Source organism: Sebastes fasciatus, chromosome 13 (genome assembly GCF_043250625.1).
Source record: "Sebastes fasciatus isolate fSebFas1 chromosome 13, fSebFas1.pri, whole genome shotgun sequence".
In the NCBI taxonomy this organism is placed as follows: domain Eukaryota; kingdom Metazoa; phylum Chordata; class Actinopteri; order Perciformes; family Sebastidae; genus Sebastes; species Sebastes fasciatus.
The window spans coordinates 28085133-28104320 of NC_133807.1; the positions used below are offsets into that span (position 1 = coordinate 28085133).

General features: G+C 39.0%; 3 protein-coding genes and 1 long non-coding RNA gene across 6 annotated transcripts in view; 3 read left to right on the forward strand and 1 right to left on the reverse strand.

The window, feature by feature from the left end:
- Positions 1 to 757, forward strand: part of LOC141781121 (cytochrome P450 2K1-like) — an 80740-nt gene extending 79983 nt beyond the window's left edge. For both annotated transcript variants that reach the window (XM_074656652.1, XM_074656651.1), the window contains exons 8-9: positions 119 to 260; positions 338 to 757. In XM_074656652.1, coding sequence (XP_074512753.1) covers positions 119 to 260; positions 338 to 531 — 336 coding nt within the window. In that variant the 3' untranslated portion in view covers positions 532 to 757. The remainder of the gene's footprint in view (positions 1 to 118; positions 261 to 337) is intronic.
- A 3639-nt stretch (positions 758 to 4396) lies between these two features.
- LOC141781128 (cytochrome P450 2K1-like) lies at positions 4397 to 18670 on the forward strand. Its single transcript, XM_074656658.1, has 14 exons — positions 4397 to 4688; positions 5486 to 5651; positions 6157 to 6312; positions 6401 to 6561; positions 6719 to 6898; positions 13010 to 13180; positions 13978 to 14143; positions 14653 to 14808; positions 14897 to 15057; positions 15215 to 15394; positions 15602 to 15743; positions 16767 to 16951; positions 17107 to 17248; positions 17326 to 18670. The coding sequence occupies exons 1-14, from the start codon at positions 4497 to 4499 to the stop codon at positions 17517 to 17519; spliced, it is 2352 nt and encodes a 783-aa protein (XP_074512759.1). The 5' UTR covers positions 4397 to 4496; the 3' UTR covers positions 17520 to 18670.
- Positions 7136 to 9249, forward strand: LOC141781452 (cytochrome P450 2K1-like). The gene is made up of 4 exons (XM_074657215.1): positions 7136 to 7247; positions 8271 to 8455; positions 8611 to 8752; positions 8830 to 9249. The coding sequence occupies exons 1-4, from the start codon at positions 7136 to 7138 to the stop codon at positions 9021 to 9023; spliced, it is 633 nt and encodes a 210-aa protein (XP_074513316.1). The 3' UTR covers positions 9024 to 9249.
- Positions 16795 to 19102, reverse strand: LOC141781130 (uncharacterized). 2 transcript variants are annotated; one of them, XR_012596777.1, is made up of 3 exons: positions 18996 to 19102; positions 17305 to 17489; positions 16795 to 16935 (listed from the first exon to the last, which is right to left on the reverse strand). It is a non-coding gene; the product is annotated as an uncharacterized LOC141781130 (long non-coding RNA). The 2 variants fall into 2 exon arrangements; XR_012596778.1 differs by having other exon boundaries at positions 16797 to 16935; positions 17175 to 17489.
- Positions 19103 to 19188: the final 86 nt, after the last annotated feature.

The following is a 19188-nucleotide window of genomic DNA, read 5'->3' on the forward strand; positions in this document are numbered from 1 at the left end:
TCTAAATTAAAACAATTCTTCCAATTCAGGCAAAATTATAAAACAGGATACAACTGCATACTTGATTCCTGAAAGCTGTTTAAAACATTGTAAGTATTAATAAACTGTCTTTCTCAAGGGGACCCCTGTGTATCCTCTTATGACATCAGTTCTGTGGGATGAAAGTGAGTGGGAGACCGCACGCACCTTTAATCCTGCCCATTTCTTGGACAAGAATGGGAAGTTTGTCAAGAGAGACGCCTTCATACCTTTCTCTGCAGGTTAGCGAGCTCAGCTAACACTTCTTGTCAATACCAATTGAAGTTTTTCAGATTACCCGAAGTTTGTTCTGTGACAGGTCGCAGGGCGTGTCCAGGAGAAGGTCTGGCTAGAATGGAGCTCTTCCTCTTCTTCACCTTCCTCCTCCAGCGCTTTCGTTTCACTCCTCCACCTGGAGTCACAGAGGATGAACTGGATCTGACCCCATTTGTGGGCTTCACCCTCAACCCGTCACCTCATGAGCTGTGTGCCGTCAGTCGAGAGGGATTTTGAAATTAGTAACTTTCAAATCAAACACTTTTGCACAGTGGAAAGCTTTTGAGAATGTTAAACCATTGAAAAAGTAACTCCTGTGTTACTGTGTTAACACATTTCATCTTCAAATGGAGTGCTTTGTTAGGGTATCAGCAAGGAATATCTGTGTCTGCAGTTTACTGTGTGTGGCAAAAGTGACCACACACATCACAATGGGCTAATTTACAGCTGCACCAATTAAACTGCTAAAAAGCTGAATATGACATTTTTGATTGACTAGCCAAAACATTTAACATAATAGAACACTGTCATCATAGGGCAGAGGTTATTGATTTAATATATACTGTATGTTATCATTATTGACACTAATGCATTTACTATTGTCACATTTAAATGTGAATTCAGTTAATCCCTTGAGATCATGTTGTTTTCAATTAATTCATTTTAATTACTCCAATCACTGAAATTTCCCAATAATAGTAAAAGAATCATCTCATCCTGATTTACTTGTCTGGCTGACAATAAAAACAAGTCTGATTGAGAGTAGTGGTAGTAGTAGTACTTTTATATAAATAGGGGCTGTTTTTCTTCATGACGATCTGCAAAGCAGAGAACATTATGTTCATATGGTTACTTAAAGGGATTGTTTGTAAGAATCAGAAATGCTTGTTAACAGAGACACCTGTGGCTGTTAAGTCAACGAAAGTCAGCGTCGGGCTCGTGCTTGCTCGCTCTAAATAGACATGAACGAGCATCGCTCAAAACAGTGAGGCGAAACACGTCAGCTATAACCACAATATCACTCTATATTTCACCTGCTTGGCAGTAATGTTAGCTGACCAGACAAAGGTCTCTCCATGAATCACTGCTGATCCTAGTGTTGGCTTTTCCTGCTTCAGCCTCCCGACTGCGGCCGGAGGGAGACACCGGCACCCGGTCAGAGACGATAACGTTTCACTCTCACAAGACACGGGAAACCTCTGTTGGTCTGGAGGAGCTGCAGCAGTTATTTCTGCACAAACGTCCACTGTATATTCACTAGATATTCTCAGAGCTACTAACTCTTCTGCAGTGTGGAGTGTGTGCGTATGCACGTGAGGTGGAGCGAGCTTAGTGAAGGCAAGCAGGCAGAGGAGCAGAGTACAGCAGAGACTGCGATGCGAACGCGCATATGCGCGCGATGCGAGCGCGCATGGGACACCGACCCAGGTGATTTATATGTGTAAGAAATTACAAACAGTCCCTTTAACAATTTAACAAAGCAAACAGTTGTTTGTAGCATGGGGGAATGCAGTGTTAAATCTTTACTGGGTTGTAAATGTTTTCATTTTGGTTAATTAGTGTAACGCTTGCTGGCACAGAACAGATGGAAACCCACAAGCACGACTCATGACAGTTAGGTGAAGAGCAAAGTTCAAAATTCTTTCATCCAAAACCAGGTAAAGGTCAAAACCAGGCATGGAGGCAAACTTAACCAGGTAAAAAGGCAGGCGAAGAATCCAAGTTGAGGAAATCAGGCAGGTATATGACAAGAACGCTCAATGCAAAAGACAATCTGGCAGAGGACTAGTGGACATCTTCTTCTTCTTGTGCTTTCCGGCAGACTAGATGCCTTGCGGCACATTGTTGCCTCTCACCGGTCAGGATTAGGTTGCAATTGGGATTATGACTATTTCCAAAGGTGTAATCCCATTGCTGTGATGAATTCAAGGACTGCTTTCAGTCTTTTTCTGATTCTCGGTGGGATTAAGAAGGCTTCTCATTATGACTGTCTGTATTCCCATGTGTGATAATGTGGCATATACAGTAGCTGTGCTCTTTATATAGGCTGCTTTCCATAATGTTTAACAGTTTGTTGTTTCCTGCATGTCCCACATAGTCTATCCTCGTGCTTGCCCATCTTCGCTAGATCCCATGCCAATCCAGTGTCCTAGACTTAATCTGGTCATAATGACAGTTTGCCTTCTCTCATTGCCGAGATAGTAGTGCTCTGTCTTTACACTCTTGTATTGAGCCGTAATGGCTGCCCTCCTTTTTATTTTCCAACTGTTTCTGCCACACAGCTGTTCGGTTTTCCTTGATGATATGTCGACACCCTGATGCATACACTCACACACTCTCTTCAGTGCCCTTTAGCTGCCATATCTGCTGCCCCATTCCCTTCTACCCCAACATGGTCTGGCACCTAAAGAAAACCGACCGAGCTTCGTACGTTGTAAGAATTTGAATTCTTTTACCCTCTCAATTGCTTGTCCATACATAAATAAACCCTGACATTCAGTTTTCTTATTACCAAAAACAATATGTTTTCTTTTTTCTACTGAAATCTTGAATCCCCACTTTTCACCCCAATTAACTATTTTGTTTAGGGCTTCCTGCACTCGCTCAGTAGTTTGTTTAATCTTTTCCAAAAAAAAAAAATGCAATGATTACAATATGAGGACGGGGAAAACAACAATTAAATAGATACAAATCATTAACAAATTAATTGTTCCTCAAAAAGTACCTAAGATTTTTTTCTCTGTACATTCGTTACTGAAGGAACTGGCCTTCTACCTCCGAGAGGTCAAGGCCCAGTTACGTGCTGGTTAATCTTGTATGACAAAGAGATTTTCCAAACAGACGGGTTAAAGCATAATAATACAATTTATTCCGAACAATTAATGTTGCATAAGTAAAAATAAAAGAGTATACAGATATCTGGATCCAGTCTACGTGTCCCTGACAACATACAGTGCATGGGTCAGTTCGTGAAGTCTGAACCCCAAGCTATCCCTGATCCAGCCTATTCATAGTTTACACAATATTAATATTCATGAGTTATGGCACGTGATGTTTTTGCTGCATATCTTCTTCTTTGTTTCTCCTTCTGACTCCTTTCTCTCCTTGACCTTGCAAAAGAACAGAACGTACATCCTCCCTGTCCTCGCAAACACTTCATGCACAACAAATCCAACAATCAGGTTATTGCAGGTCATTGTAAGCACTTTTGTACATAATAAATCCAACATTACGCACAGCGTAATGATGGCCTTATAGTTACCTATTATAAAAAAGTTTTTTTTTTTATGAGTGATTTTCCTACAGTGTGTAGGGAGTGTGTGCCGAAGAAGAAAGAGAGCCTACTACCTACAGGGTGGTAGTGAAAGATGATGAGAAAGAATAATAATAGAAAAACAAAATCCTCTGGACACTGAGCTCTTCTCCATCGTGTTTTCTAGCCTGATTGGTTTGTTAAATACATATTTCTTCAGCTGAAGATTAAAACGCATGCTGTCTACCTACGTGGACATGTGGAAAAACTCCCCCCCAAAAAATGCATGTTTAAGAAAAAATGAAGTTCAAGATTTTCTCATGCCTAAAGAGTGATAGAAACTGACTGAGGTTGTTATAATTCCTGCAGAACAGGCTTTGGATCACTTTGAATTGTATTATCTATAGCTGGTCCTTCAAAAATTGTGCTTTTGTCAAATATGTACAAACTGTGTGAATTTGAACAAAGAATTACACTTAACCAGGTTAAAATATTTGTATAGGTCAGGCATATTCTCCACTCACCAACATCTCTCTCTCACTGCTGACAGTTTTAAAGGTATCAATGGAGGGTGAAGATCTAATTGTCAGTGGCAAACTATTCAACCAACACCTGAAAATGCTCGATCACCTTTGGTTTTATGGCTGCGTGGAATGGAGAGCAGTGATTGGTTACCAGTTCTGAGGGGTCGGGAGGTGGAATAGGGTTGAGCAATTCAGAGATGTAACCCGGTGACAGCAGCGTACATGTTGTGCTTTATAAACAAACAAAATAATCGTAAATCATTAACCAAAGGATAATAAAGAAGACTATCTTACAATGTATTTACTGGCTCAGGTTGCAGAGTAACTCACAGTGTCAGGTCAAATTGGGACAAGGCTTCACTCCAATACTCACTCAATATAAAATACAAAAATATTGTCTCCGACTTTGTTGTGTGCCTGTCATCATGGAAAACCTTTTTCTGCAGTCCCCCAGTATAACCACTCTACTGGGCATTGTTGCGATTCTACTGGTCTTTTATGTATTTTTCCCCAACTTTGACCGTCAAAGAAAGGAGCCTCCAGGACCCTGGCCACTGCCTGTGTTTGGCAATTTGCTGCAGCTGGATCTTAAGTCACCCCACAGTACACTGTATGAGGTGAGTAAATGCTATGTTAATGATACACTACCGTTAGAAAGTGTGGAATCACCTGTTATTTTGATGTTTTTGATGCTATTTTAACATATATAAAAACAGTATAATTCAGACACCAAATGTATTATTTACATTTGAAATAGTTTTTGCCCCAAAATAATAATTCAATGATTTAAACTGCCATTTAGTCTATGTCCTCACAGTGTTGCACGACATAAAGTACGTATACGACAATATGCTTTGATTTTTAATTAGTTTTCCGGTCCAGAAAAGCATAAGTGACCCTCGATCATTATTGAACCACATCTTTGTCTCTTTCTTCCCCTTCAATTGTCAGTCTGGTTGAACCATTGTACAATGTTTTATTCTCCATGTACAAAACATGACATTGCAAACCTTTCATGCAAAATAACATATATTTGTAAAGATGACTTTCTACAACCTAAAAGCATACAAGACCATTCAGTAGTCCTCTCGCCCATCTCACTGTACCGGATCAAGCTCCTGTGGCAGGCGATTACAAACTTTTTAATGGTAGTGTATATAGTATAAGAAATTGGATTTGATATAATCACACTTTTAGGAGAGCAGGATTCTCTGGATAACTTTACTGTAGGATACAAGATATTCTGGTCACTAGTTTACTGCAGTTTTGTTCATCTGTGTTTGGAATTAGAGTAAAGTTGTGATGATCTCAATACTACTAAGGCAGTAAAACTTAAAATCATGTCATAATATCCTGTCTTTTTTTCAAAGTTGTAGGCTAATGATCACGACATTGTCTGCTTTTTGTTTCATAGTTTTCCAAGAAATATGGATCAGTGTTTACAGTATATTTCGGACCCAAGAAAGTGGTAATCCTGGCAGGATACGAGACAGTGAAGCAGGCGCTGGTCAACTATGCTGGGGAATTTGGAGACAGATATCTCTTCCCAGCTGCCAATGACATAAGTGGTTCACAAAGTAGTAAGTAGAGCAGCAGGCTTTAGTGATAATGATGAGTATAAGTTTATCAGATGACACATAGTCATTCGATTCAATGACGATGTTAATATAACACAGCTAAATAAAGAGCCAAATAATGAAATCAATATAATGCCAGCCTGTGATGAAAAAAGAAATATAATAGCTACATTCGTGAACATTATTAAATATTAATAACCCAAATATTTAAACTGGAATGTGTCTATAACTTTCATTTTGCCATACTAAAAGCGATAGCTCACTTAAGACCGTGATATGTTGTGATGATCTTTATGTTATAGAATGTGCTGTCATGTATGGTTGACGTTCTTTTGATATTCTTTTATGCCCTTTGTGCAAGGCAAATTCACTTATAGGGACGATAGCAAAAGGTTTCATTCATTATTACATTTTTGCACTGTGCAGCACTCTTGCTCACATTTTTTTGGAAAATATTGGAATCAGATTTGGCACAAATTGATATAACGTGTACTTCTTTTCACTTTAGGTAAAGGAATCTTATTTGCCAATGGGGAATCGTGGAAAGAAATGCGGCGTTTTGCTCTGACCAACCTGAGAGACTTTGGGATGGGCAAAAAAGCAGCAGAGGACAAAATCATTGAGGAGACTCAGTATCTGATCAAAGTGTTTGAAGAACATGGAGGTAACTCTTCTCCTGTATTGTATTATATGTTTATATGGAATTCTATATTCTTTGTTGTTAAACTCATTACATTTTTTGATTGTTTCAGGTCAACCCTTCAGTCCTGCCCGGTCAATAAACTATGCAGTTTCCAACATCATCGGTTCAATTGTCTATGGCAGCAGATTTGAATACAGTGATCCAGAGTTTACTAGTATGGTAGAGCGAGCCAATGAAAACCTTCGACTAGCAGGCTCTCCTTCAATACAAGTACCACTTTGTCTTTCATTAAATAAACCATAACATGTTTTGTGGGGTGTAATGAGAATTAGAGACTCATGGGACCATTAGCATGGATAAAGACTGTTATTTCATATTATACAGGTAATAATAGGTTGAACGTGTGTTATTCCCTATTTATTTACAGCTGTACAACATGTTCCCCTGGATGTTCAAATGGGTGACCAACAGGATGCGTATCAGGAAGAATGTTGCTGACAATAGAAAACAAATAAAGCTGCTGATCGGACGTTTACAAGAAACTTTGAATGCTCAGATGTGCAGAGGATATGTGGACTCCTTTCTGGTCCACAAGCAGAAGTTAGAGGTATTGAAATCTAGTGTAATATCATAAAACAATAAGTATATAATGATTAATTCCTGGATTTTTTTTATGACTTAATTGATGCTTAACATGAGTTCATTAAACACCATTCCATTTTTATTAAAACAATCAATAGCTGGGAGATGAAAAATGGTTAGAGCTCCTTTTAAAAGAAATATGAACCCATTTAACTTTTCACCTGTTGATAAGGATTTAGGGATTACGGACTCATGCTACAACATGGAGAACCTTGTGTCATCTGTCGGAAACATCTTTGCGGCTGGTACTGACACAACAGGAACGACTCTGAGATGGGCTTTGTTGATCATGGCCAAATATCCTCAAATACAAGGTAAGTTGAAAGTTGAAATATTTGTTGTGTCGCTTTGGAAATTTTCTGTATTACCTGTATTACCCCTGAACAGGGGTGTAAAACTCAATTTCATCCCGGGCCACATCAGCATTATGGTTGCCTTCAAAGGGCCGGTTGTAACTGTCAGACTATATAAATACATCTATCTTGGGGTGGGCAGAAAACATCTTAAAACAGGTTAGACTGATTTTGTAAAAAACAACATAGTCTCTTGTTAACATACAGTAAGAGTTGGGGGCTTTTATTTTGAAAAACTAGGTGAATCCCTAATTCCCTGTTGTCATACAATGAGAGTTGGGGGCTTTTATTTTGTAAAACAAGTCTCATCGTGAGCTTCCTGTAAAGATAGTTACTCTATGGGGCTTTTATTATGAAGGGTTGTGTGTGCGTGTTCACAGCAGCATTTGCAGAGTAATCACAGGTGTAATAAATAACATTAATTATGGCCCTGATCTATTGAAGCCCTGCTGTAGCATGCTGCCTCATTGAAATGGCTATGACACAGTAAATAGTTTGTGTGTGTGTGTTTGTGACAAATTTAATATGGGCCCTTATGGGAGCGTAGCCTGGAGTTGCTGTCACTTCCAGGCATTTATTGCCAAATGTGTAAGTCCGACTGATTCCATAGCTAAATTATAATTACATTATAAAATCTGAAACGGTCTGAAAATTTCACAAAACATAAACTGCGATTACGTGAAAACTGTGCAAGCTATCATAATGCCCATTCAGCCAAACTATTCACTCTGTCACAACCATTTCATTGTTCTCCCAGATGGTCCGACATTTACACTAAAGGCATTGAGATGAATCTGATCTTACTTGCGCAAAATGCTGTGACAGCAATGGTGATGTGTTGTGGACTGTGTTCATTAATATGAGATGTTTCTGTGAGAGTTTGGTGAGATGCAATCATGTTAGTCTTTCTACACATTAAGCAAAAAAACAATGCTTTACTTCTGCTTTGCCTTTTAGTGTCCCCTCTTATTTTCTAATTTCCAGACCAGGTCCAGGAGGAGCTGAGCAGGGTGGTTGGAAGCCGTCAGGTCAAGGTAGAGGACAGGATGAACCTGCCCTACACTGACGCTGTCATCCATGAGACACAGAGACTGGCGAATATCCTTCCCATCTCTATTCCTCACATCACCAGCACAGATGTGACCTTCCAGGGCTATTTTATTAGAAAGGTAAACATCTGACTAAATTATAACAAGTCTTCCAGTTCAGGCAAAATGATGAAACAGAATGCAACTGCATACTTGATTCTAGAAAGCTGTTTAAAGATAGTAGTTTGTATTGCTCTTTAAAACATTCTAAGTATTAATAAACTGTCTTTCTCAAGGGGACCCCTGTGTATCCTCTTATGACATCAGTTCTGTGGGATGAAAGTGAGTGGGAGACCGCACGCACCTTTAATCCTGCCCATTTCTTGGACAAGAATGGGAAGTTTGTCAAGAGAGATGCCTTCATACCTTTCTCTGCAGGTTAGCGAGCTCAGCTAACACTTCTTGTCAATACCAATTGAAGTTTTTCAGATTACCCGAAGTTTGTTCTGTGACAGGTCGCAGGGCGTGTCCAGGAGAAAGTCTGGCTAGAGTGGAGCTCTTCCTCTTCTTCACCTTCCTCCTCCAGCGCTTTCGTTTCACTCCTCCACCTGGAGTCACAGAGGATGAACTGGATCTGACCCCATTTGTGGGCTTCACCCTCAACCCGTCACCTCATGAGCTGTGTGCCGTCAGTCGAGAGGGATTTTGAAATTAGTAACTTTCAAATCAAACACTTTTGCACAGTGGAAAGCTTTTGAGAATGCTAAACCATTGAAAAAGTAACTCCTGTGTTACTGTGTTAACACATTTCATCTTCAAATGGAGTGCTTTGTTAGGGTATCAGCAAGGAATATCTGTGTCTGCAGTTAACTGTGTGTGGCAAAAGTGACCACACACATCACAATGGGCTAATTTACAGCTGCACCAATTAAACTGCTAAAAAGCTGAATATGACATTTTTGATTGACTAGCCAAAACATTTAACATAATAGAACACTGTCATCATAGGGCAGAGGTTATTGATTTAATATATACTGTATGTTACCATTATTGACACTATCGTATTTACTATTGTTACATTTAAATGTGAATTCAGTTAATCCCTTGAGATCATGTTGTTTTCAATCAATTCATTTTAATTACTGCAATCACTGAAAATTCCCAATATTAATAAAAGAATCATCTCATCCTGATTTACTTGTCTGGCTGACAATAAAAACGCGTCTGATTGAGAGTAGTGGTAGTAGTAGTACTTTTATATAAATAGGGGATGTTTTTCTTCATGACGATCTGCAAAGCAGAGAACATTATGTTCATATGGTTACTTAAAGGGATTGTTTGTAAGAATCAGAAATGCTTGTTAACAGAGACACCTGTGGCTGTTAAGTCAACGAAAGTCAGCGTCGGGCTCGTGCTTGCTCGCTCTAAATAGACATGAACGAGCATCGCTCAAAACAGTGAGGCGAAACACGTCAGCTATAACCACAATATCACTCTATATTTCACCTGCTTGGCAGTAATGTTAGCTGACCAGACAAAGGTCTCTCCATGAATCACTGCTGATCCTAGTGTTGGCTTTTCCTGCTTCAGCCTCCCGACTGCGGCCGGAGGGAGACACCGGCACCCGGTCAGAGACGATAACGTTTCACTCTCACAAGACACGGGAAACCTCTGTTGGTCTGGAGGAGCTGCAGCAGTTATTTCTGCACAAACGTCCACTGTATATTCACTAGATATTCTCAGAGCTACTAACTCTTCTGCAGTGTGGAGTGTGTGCGTATGCACGTGAGGTGGAGCGAGCTTAGTGAAGGCAAGCAGGCAGAGGAGCAGAGTACAGCAGAGACTGCGATGCGAACGCGCATATGCGCGCGATGCGAGCGCGCATGGGACACCGACCCAGGTGATTTATATGTGTAAGAAATTACAAACAGTCCCTTTAACAATTTAACAAAGCAAACAGTTGTTTGTAGCATGGGGGAATGCAGTGTTAAATCTTTACTGGGTTGTAAATGTTTTCATTTTGGTTAATTAGTGTAACGCTTGCTGGCACAGAACAGATGGAAACCCACAAGCACGACTCATGACAGTTAGGTGAAGAGCAAAGTTCAAAATTCTTTCATCCAAAACCAGGTAAAGGTCAAAACCAGGCATGGAGGCAAACTTAACCAGGTAAAAAGGCAGGCGAAGAATCCAAGTTGAGGAAATCAGGCAGGTATATGACAAGAACGCTCAATGCAAAAGACAATCTGGCAGAGGACTAGTGGACATCTTCTTCTTCTTGTGCTTTCCGGCAGACTAGATGCCTTGCGGCACATTGTTGCCTCTCACCGGTCAGGATTAGGTTGCAATTGGGATTATGACTATTTCCAAAGGTGTAATCCCATTGCTGTGATGAATTCAAGGACTGCTTTCAGTCTTTTTCTGATTCTCGGTGGGATTAAGAAGGCTTCTCATTATGACTGTCTGTATTCCCATGTGTGATAATGTGGCATATACAGTAGCTGTGCTCTTTATATAGGCTGCTTTCCATAATGTTTAACAGTTTGTTGTTTCCTGCATGTCCCACATAGTCTATCCTCGTGCTTGCCCATCTTCGCTAGATCCCATGCCAATCCAGTGTCCTAGACTTAATCTGGTCATAATGACAGTTTGCCTTCTCTCATTGCCGAGATAGTAGTGCTCTGTCTTTACACTCTTGTATTGAGCCGTAATGGCTGCCCTCCTTTTTATTTTCCAACTGTTTCTGCCACACAGCTGTTCGGTTTTCCTTGATGATATGTCGACACCCTGATGCATACACTCACACACTCTCTTCAGTGCCCTTTAGCTGCCATATCTGCTGCCCCATTCCCTTCTACCCCAACATGGTCTGGCACCTAAAGAAAACCGACCGAGCTTCGTACGTTGTAAGAATTTGAATTCTTTTACCCTCTCAATTGCTTGTCCATACATAAATAAACCCTGACATTCAGTTTTCTTATTACCAAAAACAATATGTTTTCTTTTTTCTACTGAAATCTTGAATCCCCACTTTTCACCCCAATTAACTATTTTGTTTAGGGCTTCCTGCACTCGCTCAGTAGTTTGTTTAATCTTTTCCAAAAAAAAAAAATGCAATGATTACAATATGAGGACGGGGAAAACAACAATTAAATAGATACAAATCATTAACAAATTAATTGTTCCTCAAAAAGTACCTAAGATTTTTTTCTCTGTACATTCGTTACTGAAGGAACTGGCCTTCTACCTCCGAGAGGTCAAGGCCCAGTTACGTGCTGGTTAATCTTGTATGACAAAGAGATTTTCCAAACAGACGGGTTAAAGCATAATAATACAATTTATTCCGAACAATTAATGTTGCATAAGTAAAAATAAAAGAGTATACAGATATCTGGATCCAGTCTACGTGTCCCTGACAACATACAGTGCATGGGTCAGTTCGTGAAGTCTGAACCCCAAGCTATCCCTGATCCAGCCTATTCATAGTTTACACAATATTAATATTCATGAGTTATGGCACGTGATGTTTTTGCTGCATATCTTCTTCTTTGTTTCTCCTTCTGACTCCTTTCTCTCCTTGACCTTGCAAAAGAACAGAACGTACATCCTCCCTGTCCTCGCAAACACTTCATGCACAACAAATCCAACAATCAGGTTATTGCAGGTCATTGTAAGCACTTTTGTACATAATAAATCCAACATTACGCACAGCGTAATGATGGCCTTATAGTTACCTATTATAAAAAAGTTTTTTTTTTTATGAGTGATTTTCCTACAGTGTGTAGGGAGTGTGTGCCGAAGAAGAAAGAGAGCCTACTACCTACAGGGTGGTAGTGAAAGATGATGAGAAAGAATAATAATAGAAAAACAAAATCCTCTGGACACTGAGCTCTTCTCCATCGTGTTTTCTAGCCTGATTGGTTTGTTAAATACATATTTCTTCAGCTGAAGATTAAAACGCATGCTGTCTACCTACGTGGACATGTGGAAAAACTCCCCCCCAAAAAATGCATGTTTAAGAAAAAATGAAGTTCAAGATTTTCTCATGCCTAAAGAGTGATAGAAACTGACTGAGGTTGTTATAATTCCTGCAGAACAGGCTTTGGATCACTTTGAATTGTATTATCTATAGCTGGTCCTTCAAAAATTGTGCTTTTGTCAAATATGTACAAACTGTATGAATTTGAACAAAGAATTACACTTAACCAGGTTAAAATATTTGTATAGGTCAGGCATATTCTCCACTCACCAACATCTCTCTCTCACTGCTGACAGTTTTAAAGGTATCAATGGAGGGTGAAGATCTAATTGTCAGTGGCAAACTATTCAACCAACACCTGAAAATGCTCGATCACCTTTGGTTTTATGGCTGCGTGGAATGGAGAGCAGTGATTGGTTACCAGTTCTGAGGGGTCGGGAGGTGGAATAGGGTTGAGCAATTCAGAGATGTAACCCGGTGACAGCAGCGTACATGTTGTGCTTTATAAACAAACAAAATAATCGTAAATCATTAACCAAAGGATAATAAAGAAGACTATCTTACAATGTATTTACTGGCTCAGGTTGCAGAGTAACTCACAGTGTCAGGTCAAATTGGGACAAGGCTTCACTCCAATACTCACTCAATATAAAATACAAAAATATTGTCTCCGACTTTGTTGTGTGCCTGTCATCATGGAAAACCTTTTTCTGCAGTCCCCCAGTATAACCACTCTACTGGGCATTGTTGCGATTCTACTGGTCTTTTATGTATTTTTCCCCAACTTTGACCGTCAAAGAAAGGAGCCTCCAGGACCCTGGCCACTGCCTGTGTTTGGCAATTTGCTGCAGCTGGATCTTAAGTCACCCCACAGTACACTGTATGAGGTGAGTAAATGCTATGTTAATGATACACTACCGTTAGAAAGTGTGGAATCACCTGTTATTTTGATGTTTTTGATGCTATTTTAACATATATAAAAACAGTATAATTCAGACACCAAATGTATTATTTACATTTGAAATAGTTTTTGCCCCAAAATAATAATTCAATGATTTAAACTGCCATTTAGTCTATGTCCTCACAGTGTTGCACGACATAAAGTACGTATACGACAATATGCTTTGATTTTTAATTAGTTTTCCGGTCCAGAAAAGCATAAGTGACCCTCGATCATTATTGAACCACATCTTTGTCTCTTTCTTCCCCTTCAATTGTCAGTCTGGTTGAACCATTGTACAATGTTTTATTCTCCATGTACAAAACATGACATTGCAAACCTTTCATGCAAAATAACATATATTTGTAAAGATGACTTTCTACAACCTAAAAGCATACAAGACCATTCAGTAGTCCTCTCGCCCATCTCACTGTACCGGATCAAGCTCCTGTGGCAGGCGATTACAAACTTTTTAATGGTAGTGTATATAGTATAAGAAATTGGATTTGATATAATCACACTTTTAGGAGAGCAGGATTCTCTGGATAACTTTACTGTAGGATACAAGATATTCTGGTCACTAGTTTACTGCAGTTTTGTTCATCTGTGTTTGGAATTAGAGTAAAGTTGTGATGATCTCAATACTACTAAGGCAGTAAAACTTAAAATCATGTCATAATATCCTGTCTTTTTTTCAAAGTTGTAGGCTAATGATCACGACATTGTCTGCTTTTTGTTTCATAGTTTTCCAAGAAATATGGATCAGTGTTTACAGTATATTTCGGACCCAAGAAAGTGGTAATCCTGGCAGGATACGAGACAGTGAAGCAGGCGCTGGTCAACTATGCTGGGGAATTTGGAGACAGATATCTCTCCCCAGCTGCCAATGACTTAAGTGGTTCACAAAGTAGTAAGTAGAGCAGCAGGCTTTAGTGATAATGATGAGTATAAGTTTATCAGATGACACATAGTCATTCGATTCAATGACGATGTTAATATAACACAGCTAAATAAAGAGCCAAATAATGAAATCAATATAATGCCAGCCTGTGATGAAAAAAGAAATATAATAGCTACATTCGTGAACATTATTAAATATTAATAACCCAAATATTTAAACTGGAATGTGTCTATAACTTTCATTTTGCCATACTAAAAGCGATAGCTCACTTAAGACCGTGATATGTTGTGATGATCTTTATGTTATAGAATGTGCTGTCATGTATGGTTGACGTTCTTTTGATATTCTTTTATGCCCTTTGTGCAAGGCAAATTCACTTATAGGGACGATAGCAAAAGGTTTCATTCATTCATTATTACATTTTTGCACTGTGCAGCACTCTTGCTCACATTTTTTTGGAAAATATTGGAATCAGATTTGGCACAAATTGATATAACGTGTACTTCTTTTCACTTTAGGTAAAGGAATCTTATTTGCCAATGGGGAATCGTGGAAAGAAATGCGGCGTTTTGCTCTGACCAACCTGAGAGACTTTGGGATGGGCAAAAAAGCAGCAGAGGACACAATCATTGAGGAGACTCAGTATCTGATCAAAGTGTTTGAAGAACATGGAGGTAACTCTTCTCCTGTATTGTATTATATGTTTATATGGAATTCTATATTCTTTGTTGTTAAACTCATTACATTTTTTGATTGTTTCAGGTCAACCCTTCAGTCCTGCCCGGTCAATAAACTATGCAGTTTCCAACATCATCGGTTCAATTGTCTATGGCAGCAGATTTGAATACAGTGATCCAGAGTTTACTAGTACGGTAGAGCGAGCCAATGAAAACCTTCGACTAGCAGGCTCTCCTTCAATACAAGTACCACTTTGTCTTTCATTAAATAAACCATAACATGTTTTGTGGGGTGTAATGAGAATTAGAGACTCATGGGACCATTAGCATGGATAAAGACTGTTATTTCATATTATACAGGTAATAATAAGTTGAACGTGTGTTATTCCCTATTTATTTACAGCTGTACAACATGTTCCCCTGGATGTTCAAATGGGTGACCAACAGGATGCGTATCAGGAAGAATGTTGCTGACAATAGAAAACAAATAAAGCTGCTGATCGGACGTTTACAAGAAACTTTGAATGCTCAGATGTGCAGAGGATATGTGGACTCCTTTCTGGTCCACAAGCAGAAGTTAGAGGTATTGAAATCTAGTGTAATATCATAAAACAATAAGTATATAATGATTAATTCCTGGATTTTTTTTATGACTTAATTGATGCTTAACATGAGTTCATTAAACACCATTCCATTTTTATTAAAACAATCAATAGCTGGAAGATGAAAAATGGTTAGAGCTCCTTTTAAAAGAAATATGAACCCATTTAACTTTTCACCTGTTGATAAGGATTTAGGGATTACGGACTCATGCTACAACATGGAGAACCTTGTGTCATCTGTCGGAAACATCTTTGTGGCTGGTACTGACACAACAGGAACGACTCTGAGATGGGCTTTGTTGATCATGGCCAAATATCCTCAAATACAAGGTAAGTTGAAAGTTGAAATATTTGTTGTGTCGCTTTGGAAATTTTCTGTATTACCTGTATTACCCCTGAACAGGGGTGTAAAACTCAATTTCATCCCGGGCCACATCAGCATTATGGTTGCCTTCAAAGGGCCGGTTGTAACTGTCAGACTATATAAATACATCTATCTTGGGGTGGGCAGAAAACATCTTAAAACAGGTTAGACTGATTTTGTAAAAAACAACATAGTTTCTTGTTAACATACAGTAAGAGTTGGGGGCTTTTATTTTGAAAAACTAGGTGAATCCCTAATTCCCTGTTGTCATACAATGAGAGTTGGGGGCTTTTATTTTGTAAAACAAGTCTCATCGTGAGCTTCCTGTAAAGATAGTTACTCTATGGGGCTTTTATTATGAAGGGTTGTGTGTGCGTGTTCACAGCAGCATTTGCAGAGTAATCACAGGTGTAATAAATAACATTAATTATGGCCCTGATCTATTGAAGCCCTGCTGTAGCATGCTGCCTCATTGAAATGGCTATGACACAGTAAATAGTTTGTGTGCGTGTGTTTGTGACAAATTTAATATGGGCCCGTATGGGAGCGTAGCCTGGAGTTGCTGTCACTTCCAGGCATTTATTGCCAAATGTGTAAGTCCGACTGATTCCATAGCTAAATTATAATTACATTATAAAATCTGAAACGGTCTGAAAATTTCACAAAACATAAACTGCGATTACGTGAAAACTGTGCAAGCTATCATAATGCCCATTTAGCCAAACTATTCACTGTGTCACAACCATTTCATTGTTCTCCCAGATGGTCCGACACTTACACTAAAGGCATTGAGATGAATCTGATCTTGCTTGCGCAAAATGCTGTGACAGCAATGGTGATGTGTTGTGGACTGTGTTCATTAATATGAGATGTTTCTGTGAGAGTTTGGTGAGATGCAATCATGTTAGTCTTTCTACACATTAAGCAAAAAAACAATGCTTTACTTCTGCTTTGCCTTTTAGTGTCCCCTCTTATTTTCTAATTTCCAGACCAGGTCCAGGAGGAGCTGAGCAGGGTGGTTGGAAGCCGTCAGGTCAAGGTAGAGGACAGGATGAACCTGCCCTACACTGACGCTGTCATCCATGAGACACAGAGACTGGCGAATATCCTTCCCATCTCTATTCCTCACATCACCAGCACAGATGTGACCTTCCAGGGCTATTTTATTAGAAAGGTAAACATCTGACTAAATTATAACAAGTCTTCCAGTTCAGGCAAAATGATGAAACAGAATGCAACTGCATACTTGATTCTAGAAAGCTGTTTAAAGATAGTAGTTTGTATTGCTCTTTAAAACATTCTAAGTATTAATAAACTGTCTTTCTCAAGGGGACCCCTGTGTATCCTCTTATGACATCAGTTCTGTGGGATGAAAGTGAGTGGGAGACCGCACGCACCTTTAATCCTGCCCATTTCTTGGACAAGAATGGGAAGTTTGTCAAGAGAGATGCCTTCATACCTTTCTCTGCAGGTTAGCGAGCTCAGCTAACACTTCTTGTCAATACCAATTGAAGTTTTTCAGATTACCCGAAGTTTGTTCTGTGACAGGTCGCAGGGCGTGTCCAGGAGAAAGTCTGGCTAGAATGGAGCTCTTCCTCTTCTTCACCTTCCTCCTCCAGCGCTTTCGTTTCACTCCTCCACCTGGAGTCACAGAGGATGAACTGGATCTGACCCCATTTGTGGGCCTCACCCTCAACCCGTCACCTCATGAGCTGTGTGCCGTCAGTCGAGAGGGATTTTGAAATTAGTAACTTTCAAATCAAACACTTTTGCACAGTGGAAAGCTTTTGAGAATGTTAAACCATTGAAAAAGTAACTCCTGTGTTACTGTGTTAACACATTTCATCTTCAAATGGAGTGCTTTGTTAGGGTATCAGCAAGGAATATCTGTGTCTGCAGTTTACTGTGTGTGGCAAAAGTGACCACACACATCACAATGGGCTAATTTACAGCTGCACCAATTAAACTGCTAAAAAGCTGAATATGACATTTTTGATTGACTAGCCAAAACATTTAACATAATAGAACACTGTCATCATAGGGCAGAGGTTATTGATTTAATATATACTGTATGTTATCATTATTGACACTAATGCATTTACTATTGTCACATTTAAATGTGAATTCAGTTAATCCCTTGAGATCATGTTGTTTTCAATTAATTCATTTTAATTACTCCAATCACTGAAATTTCCCAATAATAGTAAAAGAATCATCTCATCCTGATTTACTTGTCTGGCTGACAATAAAAACGCGTCTGATTGAGAGTAGTGGTAGTAGTAGTACTTTTATATAAATAGGGGCTGTTTTTCTTCATGACGATCTGCAAAGCAGAGAACATTATGTTCATATGGTTACTTAACAATTGACAAAGCAAACCGTTGTTTGTGGGAACGCAGTGTTACATTTTTACTGGGTTGTAATTGTTTTCATTCTGGTTAATTAGTGTAACGCTGGCTGGCACAGAACAGGTGGAAACCCACAAGCACGACTCATGACAGGTAAAAAGCAAAGTCCAAAAATCTTTAATCTAAAACACAGTTAAGGTCAAAACCAGGCTTATAACTAAAGAAAGCAAACGGAACCATCCATCGATTCATTATCAGTCACCACTTATGCTTTGGGTGTTTGTGCTGAAAAAACTTGGAACAGTTTCCAAAAAACAAATTAAAACACAATTGTACCTAGAGGAGATTTTAAATCTATAACTACAAACTACTCCGCTCTTGAATGTAACTGTTTTTAACATTGTTCTACTGTTGTTTGGCTGATGGCTTCTTGTAATTTGGTAATTATGTTCTGTGTGTATTTATTTTGTTATACTCTCAACATCATTGAAAATGAGGACATGCCCTCAATGATTCGAGATTTAAATAAACGTTGAATGAATGAATGAATGAGTATGGTAATTTTGTAGGCATCGAAAAATGTGGATATATGTGGATTATAGATTGAGGAATACATTGTGTGTAGACCTACATAAGAAAGTATTAGATCCCCCTTGACTTAGTAGTCACATTATATCATGTTTATCTTTATTTGAATCATTTAGGTTTCATCTCTAGATAGATCTAGAGATCTCTAGATCTAGATAGATCTAGAGATCTATAGATGGATCTAGAGATCTATTTATAGATCTCTAGAGATCTAGATCTCTCTAGATCTAGATCAGATCTATCGAAACCACAGCATCAATAACTAAGTAACTGTATACTTACCTCATAGGTGAGAGCCAAGGTTCCCCAGTGAAGGCCACAGACTCTTCTCGATCTAAATGCTGCCCCTGCATCATATCCCTGAAAAACCAAAGAACACATGTTTGTCTCTGTTACAAGGCTGCGTTGTCTAATGTCTAATGTAATCTCTAGTGTGTTGTTCCAAGAAATGTGTCCACTTAATTGTAATTCATAC

Excerpts from the sequence above, each read along its gene's own strand:
- LOC141781128 (XM_074656658.1), top strand. The coding sequence starts at position 4,497 with ATGGAAAACCTTTTTCTGCAGTCCCCCAGTATAACCACTCTACTGGGC. Across the intron at positions 6,562-6,718 it reads CAGGCTCTCCTTCAATACAA|CTGTACAACATGTTCCCCTG; the intron begins GTACCACTTTGT and ends ATTTATTTACAG. Across the intron at positions 15,058-15,214 it reads CAGGCTCTCCTTCAATACAA|CTGTACAACATGTTCCCCTG; the intron begins GTACCACTTTGT and ends ATTTATTTACAG.
- LOC141781452 (XM_074657215.1), top strand. The coding sequence starts at position 7,136 with ATGGAGAACCTTGTGTCATCTGTCGGAAACATCTTTGCGGCTGGTACT. Across the intron at positions 7,248-8,270 it reads CAAATATCCTCAAATACAAG|ACCAGGTCCAGGAGGAGCTG; the intron begins GTAAGTTGAAAG and ends TCTAATTTCCAG. Across the intron at positions 8,456-8,610 it reads AGGGCTATTTTATTAGAAAG|GGGACCCCTGTGTATCCTCT; the intron begins GTAAACATCTGA and ends GTCTTTCTCAAG.